General features: G+C 46.0%; 1 protein-coding gene across 1 annotated transcript; it reads right to left on the bottom strand.

Annotated features, from left to right (window-relative positions):
* Positions 1 to 274: 274 nt before the first annotated feature.
* On the bottom strand, positions 275 to 14,381 carry kif28 (kinesin family member 28). The gene is made up of 26 exons (XM_034297423.1): positions 14,307 to 14,381; positions 13,790 to 13,981; positions 13,155 to 13,358; positions 13,036 to 13,071; positions 12,824 to 12,943; positions 12,620 to 12,727; positions 12,117 to 12,271; positions 11,871 to 11,982; positions 10,871 to 10,938; positions 10,670 to 10,759; positions 9,872 to 9,916; positions 8,396 to 8,474; positions 7,754 to 7,844; positions 7,607 to 7,667; positions 5,463 to 5,586; positions 5,118 to 5,262; positions 4,265 to 4,383; positions 4,023 to 4,130; positions 3,582 to 3,791; positions 3,256 to 3,326; positions 2,756 to 2,890; positions 2,491 to 2,657; positions 2,063 to 2,160; positions 1,758 to 1,893; positions 1,172 to 1,317; positions 275 to 856 (listed from the first exon to the last, which is right to left on the bottom strand). Exons 1-26 carry the CDS (start codon positions 14,379 to 14,381, stop codon positions 698 to 700), a joined length of 3,054 nt encoding a protein of 1,017 aa, XP_034153314.1. The 3' UTR covers positions 275 to 697.
* Positions 14,382 to 15,962: the final 1,581 nt, after the last annotated feature.

The raw sequence follows: 15,962 nt of genomic DNA, 5'->3' as shown, positions 1-15,962 counted from the left end.
TTTTAAAAGACCTACCTAAACAAGCTGTATATTGAAGAACATAGCTGTGAAAATGTCCTATTCAGTAGAGGAAAGATACTCTACTATTATTTTAAAAGGTTACATCACACACATTTCTTAGATGGCAAAGGTCTGGCTCAATTTTGTTATAGCAACAATCTTCTATTTCCATCTTTTAAAATTATGAATAAAAAAGGTAAAATTGTACTATTGGGAAATCTGGGAAAATATCAGGTACTACATAGAAATACAAATAAAGGCACAACCATGGACATACATAAAATAAAAGCAGGATTTTATTCTCCCATAGTAAATTCTAACATGAATTTGGAAATAGGCATAGGTCTAATGATGTGGCGGGCATTCATTCCTCTAATCAGGGCCAGACAATGACGGGAATCGGGGCCAGACAAAGATGGGAATTGGGGCCAGATAAAGATGGGAATCGGGGCCAGATGAAGATGGAAATCGGGGCCAGACAAAGATGGAAATCGGGGCCAGACAAAGATGGGAATCGGGGCCAGACAAAGATGGGAATGGGGCCAGACAAAGATGGGAATCGGGGCCAGACAAAGATGGGAATCGGGGCCAGACAAAGACGGGAATCGGGGCCAGACAAAGATGAGAATCAGGGCCAGACAAAGACGGGAATCAGGGCCAAACAAAGATGGGAATCAGGGCCAGACCAAGACGGAAATCAGGGCCAGATTCCTGAACGTTCCCGTTTGCGTCGTACAATGGCGGCCACGTCCTGTTTAAGAGACGAGACACTCTGCTCCAGGAGCTCAGAGAAATCACACAGCAGACCACTCTGCTCATCCACAAACAGCCTGAGACCCAAAAGATCAGAGTCCTCCTGGAACACACAAATAAACAGACCCACACACAAACATAAACAGACACACACAAGCATGCACACAACAACACACATTCAGCAGTGAGAGACATGCTACATGTTTCACAGATAACTAACACAACAAGGTACTCAACTTCGCAATCCTTTTTAGGCTTGCTAGTTGTCTGGCAGATATATAATGATAAGTAGAAAATTATTGGTAGATATATAATGATAAGTAGAAAATGATTGGTAGATATTGACCGTTTGATAATGACATGCAGATATGGACAGTTTGATAATGACAGGTAGATAATGTTGGTATGGTACACATACACTGGGTCGGTGCCTGCGCAGGCGCTGCAGTTGACCCCTGACAGAGGTCATACTGTGGTAGAAGACTTTGAGGGCACGGGCGAACTCTGCATCACAGCTGGGCCTAACACTGCTGCCTCGCCTCTCTGACCGACCACGACCACACTCTAAACACAGGAAAGAGAAGGAGTGTGTGACTGACCACACAGGACACAGGAAAGAGAAGGAGTGTGTGACTGACCACACAGGACACAGGAAAGAGAAGGAGTGTGTGACTGACCACACAGGACACAGGAAAGAGAAGGAGTGTGTGACTGACCACACAGGACACAGGAAATAGAAGGAGTGTGTGACTGACCACACAGGACACAGGAGATAGAAGGAGTGTGTGACTGACCACACAGGACACAGGAGATAGAAGGAGTGTGTGACTGACCACACAGGACACAGGAGATAGGCAAGTTGTTGAGGTAACAGTCAGGGTTAGATTACGTTTAGGGTTAAGGGATAGGGAACATGGATTTCTGGGTCATGGTTAGGTCTCAGGTCCCCACAAAGATAGACAGGCAAACATTCAATTGTGTGTGTGTGTGTGTGAGCGTCTGACCGGTCCTGGCTGTATTGAGCTGTTCCTTCAGTGTGTGGTTCTCTGTCCTCAGGGCTGCATTAGTGTTCCTAAGCTCCTCCACATCCAGCTGTAGGGCCCTCATAGAGCAGCTGACCTCTGGCACAGGGTCCAGTGTCTGTAACACATACAAACACACACATGAACACACATGCACACATACACTCACACCTGTGGATATACTTGACACGCTGTTTTAGCATGTCGCACAAATATGACAGTTCCAACATCTGGGCGTCTAGTGGGTTCCGTTGGGCACGGTGTCGTCTGAGGGATCGTATACTCACGGCAGGGGTGTCAGGTGTCTCCGTCCGGTCAATGATGAAGCATCCCTCTGGGGTCATCTTCACTCCCTCCAGAGACGACAGCATGTCTCTGCATCCCTCTGGACAGGAACGTGTCAGGTAACACCCGGTTATACATGCGTGCATATCAAAAGCTTGAGACACAGGTTTTCCTCCAAATAGCGGGCCCATGTTCACAGGCGAATCTCAGGCTAAACATTTCTAAAAACCAAAAGATCCTTTCTGCTCTTCCTTTAAGCTTAGGTTTAGGTATAAGGTCAGGCTTAGGACCGAAGTATTTCACAGGTGAAATTGTAGAAGTAGCTAATTAAAGCTGCACTCATGGCTTTGTGGCTGTGGTAACCAGCGTCGGCCCAGTGACGCCTTCCGTCTTAGGCCCATGAGTGTAGGCGAGCCCCAGGCTTACTAACCCTGTAGGCCCCAAAGCTCAAGCACCAGGGCACTGGTCTGCAGGTGTTCCAGCAGGCCCTGGGAAGTGTGCAGGGAGGTGAAGTGGACACGCTGGTCCAGCAGGGGGTTGACATTGTGCCAAACGGCTGGAGTGTAGAAGGGCTGGGCGCTGTTGAACATTCTGAACCTGGCGAAGGGGTTGGTTGGAGAAGTTTGGATAGGTTGGTCATTGGAACAGGGCCGCAGTGTGCGCGGTCTGCGAAACCAAACCTCCGGCCCACTCACCCAATCTGAATGCCCCTGTTCCTGGCCTGTTTGATCCAGCGCAGCCCACAGCACTGATCCAGGACCAGCTGAAAGTCCAGACGTCTCCCCAGCAGCTCAGAGGGGTCAATCAGGATATCGTCCTCCTCCAGAGGCCTGGACACAGAAAGGCCAACTTGATTGTTGAACTTGATATTTTAATCCTAGACTAAGTTCCGTGTCTGTGAAACCGGCCCTGAGAGTAGTACTGCAGGCTTAAGAGGAGTTTTACATTTTAGATCTTATTAAAAAAGATGACATGCAACAGGTTGGGACATGATCCTGGATCATGAATCTGGGATGGCTTCAGTACCAAACACATTAAAGCCAAACACATTAGCGGAATATGAATAGAACTGTTGTTACTGTATAACTTTCCTTGTTTCTCCCTCCTGAACACAAAACACATTTCTAAAACGTAAGCACACTGCCCATTCTGGAGAGATCTGCTGCTCGTTCTGCCTGAATGCAATGTTACCCACAATCCTGTGGGGTTGCAGGGGATGAGCTGAACCTGCAATATGGCCTCTTCTGTGCCCTCTGACCCCAACACCTGGAAACATACAGAGTGGGATTAGATAAACCCAAAACACAACAACCAAGAAATACACCCCTGCAGTAGTGAAGACGCTCCCAGTACCCAAGACCCCCCTGGGAGCCCCTAACTACCCATCCATCTCTACCCTTTCCACATCATTCACCATGCCCAGACGATGCCCATTAACCTCTCACCTAAAGACAAAACAGAAACAAAACACTGCCTGGAACAATTAACCAGACATACTTGAGTCGACCCAGCTGCACGTACCTCCAGCTGTTCCTCCAGGGCGATACGGAAGGCCAGAGACTGCAGCCAGAGGTGGGCCTTGCCCAGGAGCAGGGGCTCCAGCGGATCCCAGAAAGGGTCTCTGTCCCTGGGCATGGGAGCCCTGCCTGCCCCCTCCCCGGCATGCTGCTGGTACAACTCCTCCATCAGGAACTTACGGTTGACAAACTTGGCCTTGGACCACAGCCATACCTGGGGCAGAGGACAGTTTGTCCCCCGTGTTACAAACATCTGACAGTCACCTGTACTCTATCTGACATAGCAATATATTTTCTAATCGAATAATAACTAACACCACAAAAGGACAAACATTTTGGCCTTGATAATGTTCACAAAAGCCAAACGGTTTATGGATTGTGAAGACATAGGAATCATGTAGCAAGACAATATTGTGAGAAATGACTGACAGCTTGGCTTTACCACCTGTTTGTTTTCCTGCGACGTCACTCTGACAGCGATCTCCTTCTCCAGGTCATGACCTTTAGAGTCCGACAACGCCAGGTTCTTAATCTCCAACTTAAACTCCACCCCCTGGGGACAGAACTGGATGTCATTCAATGTTGACTTAGCAGGAAATCCAGAAGTGTCTCTGCATTGCAAAGTTTATAACAGGATGTGACCAAACCCATTGAGATTAAGAGTGTAATCTTGAGTCAGACCAACACCTTTTGTAGTTCCTGACTCATTTGGTTGGCCTCTGCCACCATGGGCATCAGTTTGATGTAGTCGTAGAACACAGCTAGGAGACTGGGGTCAGTCTTACCGGGTCCAGCACCAGAGTCACCTGCAGGTGGAGACAGAGATGATACTCAACATCACTTCTGTGAGTCTCATGCAAGATCCCAAATGGACCCCTCCCTTAACTCCGCTCCCCCTTCTGCCCTCCATTTCTGTCACATTTCTCGGCTTACGTAATTTAACACAAAAGAATGGGCAGGTGTGCCTAGTCACATGACATGTTTCATATCAAGACATATACACAAAACAAACATTTTTTACAAGGTTTATTTCTTCGGAAATGAAGGAGGGGTTTGTAGATTTGAATTACATTCTTGTTTTATAAATTAAAAGTGGACCATGAACTGCATCATTCAAGTCAAATGTGACCACGTAGGGTAATCTGAAGTGTTTAGGAATTGGATTTGCAGTCAGTATCACCTAGAGGTAATTTTTTCTCTCTCTGAGACTGATACTACCGTTTTATCAGTAACACAAATACCCTCCGTTTCCAAGCCTAGGCTAACCCACTCTCCTTCTCTCTCTCCCTCTCCAAGCCTAGCCTCTCTCTCTCTCGCTCCCTCTCTCCAAGCCTGGCTCATCTCTCCCTCTGTCTCCCTCCCCCTCTCCAAACCTAGCCCATCTCTCCCTCTCCCAGCCTTGCCCACCTCTCCCTCTCTCTCTATGGACACTTTTATCTCTTAAACCCACCCGCTTCCCAGCACACATGCAGCCCACCTCCCTCCCCTCCCTCCCCGTCCCTCCCCTCTCCCTCTCTCCTACCCAGAGTCTCTTCCTCACACAGTGTATGAAGGTGAATGCCCTCAGCAGCTGCCAGCTCAGACTGGAAGTAATCGTAATCATAGCGACTCCAGTCGTCCCCGCCCCTCTCAGATGGGTAGCCAATGAACAGATAGGTGCTGTTAGAACCCAGGATGAGTCGGTCCTACAGTGGAGAGGGCAGAGTGATTGCTTTGGGGGTAGGACTCAGAGGCAAAGAAAACATTGTACATTTAGAAAGCAAAGCCCATGGTTTAAGGGCAGAGCTGGTTTTCACAGTCTAAAATAATTCATTACTGTAGCTGTCGAACAGTTCCATAGTGGGAGCGGTTTCAAGACAGGCAGTGTGTTTTTCAGGAGACCCACCAGATGCTGCAACTCAGTCTTTTGGGAGACGAGTGTTCCGTTGATGATGACCTTTGACCCGGCCAGTGGGGTAAGAGACACTCTGCGCTGGACGTTACTGAACACAGCGTGACGATTCTGGATCCTGAAGAGGGGTTAGGTGTCGTTGGTGACCTTCTTTCGCACTCTCTCTCTCTCTCTCTCTCTCTCTCTCTCTCTCTCTTTAGAAGTATTGTAGGGCCTCTAGGTTACAATCTCTCTCTTCTTGAATAAATATTTCAATTTTATCTTTATTTTTTATAAATTAACATATGGCTATCACTGTCCTCTTCCATTTTCAATACTACAAACAGTCATTTTTGTTATATTCTGTAAAATGTTACATTTAATTAAAAAAAACACTGGAGACAGGTAGCTATCTTATAGCAATACCTAAAAAAAAAGAGAGAATTATAGTTTTCTTTCAGTCTTTGAGGGATCATAACTAGGTAGCTAGTAATAAGATTGCTCTCTCTCATTCTCTCCATGGTAATTTGTTTTGGTCTCAAACGGGGGGAAATAATCTCGGTAGATTGCATGATTGTACATCCATCTGATGTTCGAAGACAATTTGCAAAGGTGGATGAGAAATGTTCATGACCTGATGCTGTCAGACATTTCTAACTTTGCCAGCATGTTCCTTAGAACTCTCCTGTTGGTTGCATGCAGTTTTACAATGTTATGTCATTTATTTTGGGATTTATGATAATTTCAAACTATAAGTTGTAGGTAGCACAGAGGCCCTATCAGATGGACCAAAAATACAGATAAATACAGATAACTTTGTGGGAATTGATTAACTTATTATAGGAAATGAATAGTTACAACCCATATTCATTACAAACAACTGTAGATATTTTTTATATTATGAAAAATATAGTGAAAATAACTACATTTAGGAAAATAGGGCATCTTGGAGACCATAACCCTAACACTGTTTTACATAATTAACTAAAACTATTTCTAAACTGTGTTTTCTCTAAATTAGGTTTGATGTTTGGTGTAGAATTTGTTATTATACACAATGTAAAGTGTGAATGAAAGTTACCTGTTTAGTTTTTTTGTCCGATAATCATCTGTTTACATCCCAATAGGGCCTCTTTGAGACCTCTCTAAATTCTAACTCTATTTCACAAAATGATCTAAAGCAATATCTTAACTATATTTTTCCAGCTGTATATAGATAGATGATTTAGAACATGCTATGACATAACATAAGAAGTGTAAATGTAAACAACATAATTTTAATGTTCTCAGATAATCATACCTTTACAACCCAATAGGGCCTCTAGTAGACCTCTCTTAACCCACACCATAAATGTCCCTAAATGCACAAAGCAGACAATGCAGCAAAAACAACAATAGGAAACATTTCCAACCTGGTAACCTATTTATTAGACACTTGTATCTACAAGATATTACAGTATGAGTCAATATTACTGTGGAATACTGATATTATTGATCCTGCAAATTACCCTTGAAATTGTTCAATTCATTCATATTGAACAACCCCTGACCTCTGTGAAAAATATGAAAGCTTAACAGTTGAGACTGGTGCTGTGAATATGTCAACAGTGGGCTATGTCTGAAGAAATGGGTGAAGTGGCTAAGCTAAAATGTCATTAAATAGTTATCAAAATGTATATACAGTGTTGACTAGCTGAGACCGCACTAAAAATGCAACCATACCAAAATAACAATAGATAACAGTTTGGAACTTTTAAATTGTGAACTACACAGTTGTATCTATAAGTTATAACAAGATGAGATTAAACAGTGGAATTGTTCAGTTATTGATCCTGAAATGTAACCCGCAAAGCATTCAATTCATCCTTATGGAACGACCCCTGACCCCTGTGTAATATATGAAAGCTTGGGAGTTGAGACTATTGCTTAAAATATGTCACCTGGAAACTAGTCTTGAAGGAGTTGCTGAAGTAGCTTGCCTGTATCTTTATCCAAACCCAAGATGCATGTTTACTGCAGTCACAAAAGGTCAACAGTATATGGAGATTTTCATAAGAATTCTATAGATTTCTGGCCTTATCTTGGGTTTGGAAAAAGATACAGCCAAGCTACTCTACATATATATATAGTACATACAGTGTAATCAGTTGCATACTCACCCTAGGCCTTTGATTGAGATGGATCTGGGTGAAGAGTCAGACAGCCCTATATCCCAGTCTCCTGTAAAACACAGACACATACAGGGTGGTTTTGATTCATAGTGTGTATGGTCATGTGATAGTGAACCTATAGTTTGACTCCCTCACCATCCTGGATGAAGAGCTTGACCACCCCTGACAGCTGAGTGTCTTCGTTGATGTTCAACAGGTACGGATACATCTGCATCATCCTCCGTTCCTGACAGAGAGAGATGGACTGGGGCTCAGACAGGTGGAGATATAGGAGAGAGAGGAGTGGGACTCAGATAGGTGGAGATATAGGAGAGAGAGAGTTGGGGCACAGATAGGTGGAAATATAGGACAAAGAGTAGTGGGGCTCAGGTAGGTGGAGATATAGGAGAGGGGTGGGGCTCAGATAGGTGGAAATATAGGAGAGAGAGGAGTGGGGCTCAGGTAGGTGGAGATATAGGAGAGAGAGAGGTGGGGCTCAGGTAGGTGGAGATATAGGAGAGAGAGAGGTGGGGCTCAGGTAGGTGGAGATATAGGAGAGAGAGAGGTGGGGCTCAGGTAGGTGGAGATATAGGAGAGAGAGGAGTGGGGCTCAGGTAGGTGGAGATATAGGAGAGTGGCTGAGGAAATCTGCATGCGTGTGTGTTCAAATCAAGAACAATTTGATTGGAAATCTATAACGGCACCCAGAAAGAAAAAATATTTTAGGTGTTTAGGTTTAGGGAAAAACTGAATATTGACCTTTGGGTTAAGGTTGTCAATGTGTGTGTGTGTGTGTACCTGTGTGATTGTAGCGTACTGCTGCTCCCAGTCCTTCAAGGCCTCTTGTAGATGTTGTTCCCAGAGCATCTGGATGGCTCTAATCTGCAGCTCATTATGTGTCAACAGCCGACGCAGTTCCACTGGACACACCAACAACAACAGACCCATTACAGCTGCAGTATGACCCGGTAAACCAATACACTAATATGTTGGTCAGTATGACCCGGTAAACCAATACACTAATATGTTGGTCATTATGACCCGGTAAACCAATACACTAACATGTCAGTCAGTATGACCCGGTAAACCGAAACACTAACATGTCAGTAAGTATGACCCGGTAAACCAATACACTAACATGTCAGTCAGTATGAGCCGATAAACCAATACACTAACATGTTGGTCAGTATGAACCGGTAAACCAATACACTAACATGTTGGTCAGTATGACCAGGTAAACCAACACACTAACATGTCGGTCAGTATGACCTTGTAAACCAACACACTAATATGTCGGTCAGTATGACCAGGTAAACCAACACACTAACATGTCGGTCAGTATGACCAGGTAAACCAACACACTAACATGTCGGTCAGTATGACCCAATAAACTGGCACACTAACATATAAGTCAGTATGACCCGGTAAACCAACACACAAACATGTCAGTCAGTATGACCCGGTAAACCAACACACAAACATGTCAGTCAGTATGATCTGGTATACCAATACACTTACATGTTGGTCAGTATGCCCCGATAAACCGAAACACTAACATAGAGGAGCATCTCAAAAAATTTGTAAATCGTGGAGAAGTTCATTATTTTCTGTCATTCAGTTGAAGTGACACCTTCATATATTGTAGATTCATTACACCTAAAGTGAAATATTTCAAGCATTTTTGTTTCAATCTTGATGCTTATGGCTTATAGCTCAAGGAAATAAAAAATTCTGTATCTCAAATAATTATTACCAAAAAATTGAGCTCTTCTCGGGTAGACAGAAAATTCGACCTGAGAAGAGCTCTAATCAGCTAATTAATTCAAAACACCTGCATATGTTTCCTAAGTATGTTAATTTATACACTCAATGCTTGATCAGGGCTCCTTTAGAACAAATTACTGCATCAGTGCAGCTCGGCATGGAGGCAATCAGCCTGTGGCTCTGCTGAGGTGTTATGGAAGCCCAGGTTGCTTTGATAGCGGCCTTCAGCTCGTCTGTGTTGTTGGATCTGGTGTATCTCATTCTCCTCTTCACAAAACCCCATAGATTCTCTATGAGGTTCATGTCAGTGGAGTTGGCTGGCCAATCAAGCACAGTAATACCATGGGAAGCAAACCAGTTAACCAGTTGTTTATGGCACTGTGGGCAGGTGCCAAGTCCTGCTGGAAAATGGCTGCATTGACTCTGGACTTGATGAAACACAGTGGACCAACACCAGCAGATGACATGGCACCCCAAATCATCACTCACTGCGGAAACTTCACATTGGACTTTAAGCAACTTGGACTCTTTGCCTCTCCACTCTTCCTCCAGACTCTGGGACGCTAGGAATGCGACAGGTGTAGCCCATTTCCTGGACACGTATGTAGGTGGTGGCTCTTGATGCACTGACTCAGTCCACTCCTTGTGAAGCTCCCCAAAGTTCTTGAATCTGCTTTGCTTGACAATCCCTGTTGCTTGTGCACATTTTCCTACAGTACCACACTTTTCCCTTCCAGTCAACCTTCCATTAATATACTTTGATACAGCACTCTGCCAACAGCCAGCCCTTTCAGCAATGACCTCCTGTGGCTTACCCTCCTCATGGAGCGTGTCAATGAGTGTCTTCTGGACAACTGTCAAGTCAGCAGTCTTCCCCATGATTGTGGTTGTGTGTACTGAACCAGACTGAGAGCCTCAGAGAATGAAGGCTAGGGGATTTAATTAGCTGAATATTCAACATTTCTGTATTGTATATGTTTTACTCTAATATTTTGAGATACTGGATTTATGATTTCCACAAGCTGTAAGCCATAATCATCAAGATTCAAACAAAAAAGGCTTGAAATGTTTAGCTTTATGTGTAATGAATCTAGAATATGTGAAGGTGACACTTTTTTATTTGAATTAAGAACATACTACCCTTTGTCTTCTCCCTTGCCTACACCACACCCTCTCTCCTCCTGATGTCGCTACTATACTGCTCCTCCCACCATCCTCCCACCATCCTCCCTCCCTCCCTCCCTCCATCTCCTACTGGTTTCATCCTCCGCCCTGCGGCCGTCCTGCCCTAAGCGGCTAAGTCTCTGCATCAGCCTGGCGTTCTCAGCCTTCAGCTCCTTCACGAGGCGCTCTGTGGGACTCTCATTCACCACTGGGCGGTTCTGAATACGCTTCGCCCTGGTGGGGGTGGGGGGTGGGGGGGAGGGGGATGACAGAGTATATTAGTTCAGCTTCAGATACAGATCGTTGTACAGCTTCAGAGAGGACCTTCTGCTGGGTCTACTGTACCTGTCAGCATAGCGCAGGGTTGACATGGACTCTTCATAGCAGATGTCGGCTGGACTCAAAGCTGCGATCTGGGAAATCAGCCATGTAGTTAATAATAATAATAATAATAAATGTTATTTATATAGCGCTTTTCTTAGACTCAAAGTCCCTTTACAATGCAGGTAGATTATAAAAACAGAACAAAACAAGACAAGATTCAGACACAGGTGAGAAGGGAGGGGGGTGTGGGGCTACGGCTAGGCAGAGGTGAAGAGATGGGTCTTGAGGTGGGACTGGAAGATGGTGAGGGACTCAGAGGTGCGGATCTCTTGGGGGAGGGAGTTCCAGAGCCTGGGAGCTGCCCTGGAGCAGGCTCTGTCGCCAAAACTGCGGAGGTTGGATTTATGGATGGAGAGGAGACCAGCTGAGGTGGATCTGAGGGACCGTGTGGGTTGGTACGGGGAGAGGAGGTCAGTGAGGTATGAGGGGGCCAGATGGTGGAGGGCTTTGTAGGTGAGGACCAGGATTTTGTAGGTGATCCGGTAGGAGATAGGAAGCCAGTGGAGTTGTTTTAGGACTGGAGTGATGTGGTGCCAGGATTTGGAGCGGGTGATGAGTCGGGCTGCTGCGTTTTGGACCAGTTGGAGTCGGTTGATGTTGGTAGAGCTGATGCCGAGGAGAAGTGAGTTGCAGTAGTTATGACAGGGAGACCGTGTGGGAACAGAATTAAAGACCCTCACACTTATTGTAAAGGCGTCCCAGCGGTTGAGACAACGTGACGTTATTGGTTGCATTGAAAAAAGCTCTGAGTGTGTTTTTTTCTTCTTCTAGGTACACCACACTTATGGGATGGTCCTGCGTTGCATTGCATGAGGGATGCATTTCTGACCATCTTAAAGCAATTAGGCTGGTATAACATGCAAATTACGAGCAAAGAAGGGCAAAGACGTAAATGCATTTGGATACCTATTAATTCAGTCTTTGGATATTGATAGAACCGTATCAGACAGGTCAAAGTTACCATGACAGTCCGGCTGTTTCCACCCAGGGCAGACTGCAGCAGCTTGGTGAGGACAGAGTCTCTATAGGGGATGTGGACAACCTTCTTTCCTACAGCTACATCAGCCAGGGCACTACAGGCAGGAGAAGAGAAGAAGAGGAGGGCGGAGACAGTGCTCAACAAAAATGAATCAGGGAGAGTTCGTTTTAATATAGAGAATTGTGTTTGTTGACATGGGCCTGTTGGTGTGGATAGTCTTCTAATCACCTGATGACGTTGCCCAGGGTGGTGAGGCTGAGGTTGATGGCCGTGCCTTCTTTGAGCCGGTCGGCCTCGGAGCCCGACGCTCGCTGTCTCTCACTGCCGGCCAGGTCCACGAGATTGATGTTGGACTGCTTGGTGATGCTCTCCTTACAGAAGATCTACACGGGGGGGGTTCAGAGATACATTCAGAAAAAGGCCTAAGGCATGCATCAAACTCTCTGGCTCGGCTGAGAGTTGGCAGACCGATGCAGGCCTGCCCAGCTGACCAGTTTCAGACCTGACCTGTTTCAGATCTGACCTGCTTTAGACCTGACCTGTTTCAGACCTGACCTGCTTTAGACCTGACCTGTTTCAGACCTGACCTGTTTATGACCTGACCTGTTTCAGATCTGACCTGCTTTAGACCTGACCTGTTTCAGACCTGACCCGTTTCAGACCTGACCCGTTTCAGCCCTGACCCGTTTCAGCCCTGACCCGTTTCAGCCCTGACCCGTTTCAGCCCTGACCTGTTTCAGCTGGAGTATGATAAGCATGTGTGAGCGGCTACTGTTGGCATTCATGTGTGTGGCGGCGGTGGTGCGAGTCCTCGTCCCCTGCTCCATCAGCTGCTCCACCTATGAACCCGGGTAATAAACAGACATAAGCGCATGTACAGACAGGAAGATACGTAGATACATACTGTGGACGGAGAAAGAACTGAACAGCATCACCTGTGGGGCACCATCACAGGGGACCCTACGGAGCCCCTCCACGTAGAAGCCCCTCTGCAGCTCCTCTCGGACACGCAGGCCGCCCGGAGTCCGAGACCCCCGTGACAACAGGTCAACCACCTGGAGGGAGGAGAAAGGGGCATGGGAACACATGCAGAGGTCAACTGTATATCATTCATTTACGGGCAGGACAGAGATGAACACAGACCTACCTGTTCATTGTATATTTCCAACATGCTGAAAAAGACCTGTGGAAACAGAACAGTCCATTTTTTATTGTTTAAAATCTATATGGTTGGGGGGTGCACACACAAAAGGCCCACACACACACCTGACACTGTCGACTGTCCTGGTTGGCCCTTATGGCCTGAAACAGTCTGTCACAGAGGGTGGGGACCAGGCCCTTATTGGGTCCGTACCCCACCATGGAGTAGCTCTTCCCTGAGCCTGTCTGCCCGTAGGCCAGCAGAGTGGCGTTGTAACCCTGTAAAGCGTTCTCCAGGATTCCCTCCCCCAGGTCCTGGAACACACTGCCCTGGGGGACAGACAGACAGATTCACTGCCCAAAGAGACAGAGAGACAAACAGTGCAGCTGTCCTGAGAGAGACGGTTACTACTCCAGGGGAGAGACCGACAGATTCACTGTCCTAAAAAAGACAAAGGCAGTGTTACAAGCCCTGAGAGAGACAGTGTTACTGCCCTGAAAGAGAGTTACTCTCCAGAGAGACAGAGAGTGTAACCTCCAGAGGAGAGACAGATGTTTCACATGTTAGAAACAGCAAACCGACTGCCAATAAGTAAACAATACGTTACAACTACAGAGAGATTTAACCCATCGGATTAGGTCTCGCAAAACAAATCCTGCATAGATCAAAACCTTTAAAATCACACAAACGTCTCGAATGATTTCTGCGATTCAGGAAGCCCATCTCTACCCCCCCCCCCCAGCCTCCCTCGCCTCCTAACCTGGTCAGCGTATCGTCCTCCAGGCTCCTCAGGTACGTACAGGCCGGAGCGGTCCCGGGTGAAACCGCTGTGGGACCAGAAGGCATAGTCAAAGCAGAAGGAACGGGGGACCTGACCGTTCCGAGGGTCCTGGATGGTTATGATGTTGGAGGCCATGGAGATAATGCAGCGACTGCCTGCGTCCCTCTCTCTCTGGGGAACGGGGGGGCACCAGTAAAGCTGACTCAGTATCAGTGGAGCACAGCACAGTACCAAATACAGTGTTGACTGGCACAATGCATAGCACAAGGCAGTCAAAAGAGGAAGCACGTCCATAAATGAATAAACAAAACGGGGCCCAAGAGAGAAACAGAGGACTGGTCACAGTTTGTGCTTCAATCTACTCCCATGTCAGGCAAAAACACAGCTGACTTGATCATTCAGTTCAATCCAGAAAAGAGAGCAGAAAACGGACTGGCCTGGCACAAGCAGGCTTAGACAAAACTGCAGAAACATTCCAGATCTGTCGACGACTGACCTTGTTGAAGGGTCTGACGCGTACGGCCACTTTGACACAGTCTTTCCCCGGCATGTCGGCGGCTTTAGCCCTCATGATGGCCCCCTGTTCCTATGGCTTACCGGCCGGGTGGCAACCTGCCCCTCCTGCCAGCAGTACCGAGGGTGTATCTCAATAGGGTGCAGCTGCTTCCTTGTCCTTGTATGCACTCCTCCGTCTGCACAGGGTGCCTGAGAAACTGTGCAGTTTAAGAGGTCTCAGGAGAGACAGAGCGATTCGGTTTTGCCCAAGTCTTCCTTATCAGACAGTGCAGATGAAGGTGCAGTGATGGGGACAGCAGTATCTAAGTAACAGGAGACCAATTTAGACTATTGAGACGCAGCCTAGCAGAGTAAGTAACCTGACCAGGGGGTCACTTTCACTGTGTCTCCCTGCATGAATAATACACACAGTGGAAACACAGCACTGTTCTTAGAGAAAAGCCACACACCACCCCTTTACAAATGCCCCAGCCAGAGAACCTGCGGAGGAGAAATAACATGCAGCCCAAAAGTGTACATTTCAAGCTGAGCAGTTGTTTTGAGGTTTGGGTCATTGTAATCAATGGGGATTCGGAGGACAGCTCCAGTGGAAGCCATACATTTTAAAGCCATAACACGCAATTTCATATATGAGGTATCGTGCTGAGAACATTGCAGGACATGCTAATGTTTGTCTACAATAATTTATTTCCTACTGCTGCAGGCTCTTTTAGATACTGTAAACTGGCCATCCTGTTTTGTTTCCAATGCCAGCCGTTTACACCTTGCAATGTAGTCCCTATAATTCGGCTGGTGAGGACTCATATCAATGGTAGTGGATAACGCCTTCCTGCTCCAGTGTCCCTAATCTGGTCTTTTTAATTGTTTCTATCAATGGTCATCTACTACAGATTCCCAATTATTGTACCTGCCCATTTTTAATTGATGAGCTTACCAGTGCTCTCCTTAGTAATGATATTCCAAAATAGAGGAAAGCTGTATTTGGTACGCCTATGTTCAGACCTAATGGCTTGACTCTCTTGAATACACTGGTCCTCAAGTTTTCCCAACACCAACTTCCAAAGACAAAAACTAAGATCGCAACTAGACATCGACAGTTCCCTCCATCCCAGCAAAAATGACACGACAGAACACACCTTACTGACTGAAGACACCAGTGAAGCCCAATACCTCTGGTGCTATGCAAATGTATTAAACCTAAAAAATTATGACTAAAGCTGGGTCAACACATCTACGTTGAAGTCATGTTTTGAAGCCTTCATTCACAGAAAGCGAAGCAAACAAAACCCTTTTTAGAGTGTCACAGATGTATTCCTCGGAGGTCATTAGTTCTATCCTACCATGGTAAAACAGGCACTCAGATCCAGAATGCCCAATTTAGCTCAATCTGACCTCGGTCAACACAGCCATTGACTCAATGGGATTATTTCAAAAGATCCCAGAACTAAATGTACAATCAAGGTTACTAGGCAGCAAGGAACCAGCCTTGGTAACAGCTTCTATAAATATACAAAGATTGGACGGAGACAAAAACTTCAGTGTTAATGAAAGAGATGCTTTAGAGAATTGTGCTAAAGCAGTCATTAAAATAATTGTGAAACCTCACTGAAACAATCCAAAAAAATTCACAAGTATT

The sequence above is a fragment of the Esox lucius genome, chromosome 15, assembly GCF_011004845.1.
Source record: "Esox lucius isolate fEsoLuc1 chromosome 15, fEsoLuc1.pri, whole genome shotgun sequence".
Taxonomy (NCBI): domain Eukaryota; kingdom Metazoa; phylum Chordata; class Actinopteri; order Esociformes; family Esocidae; genus Esox; species Esox lucius.
This window is presented reverse-complemented; position numbering and strand designations above follow the sequence as displayed.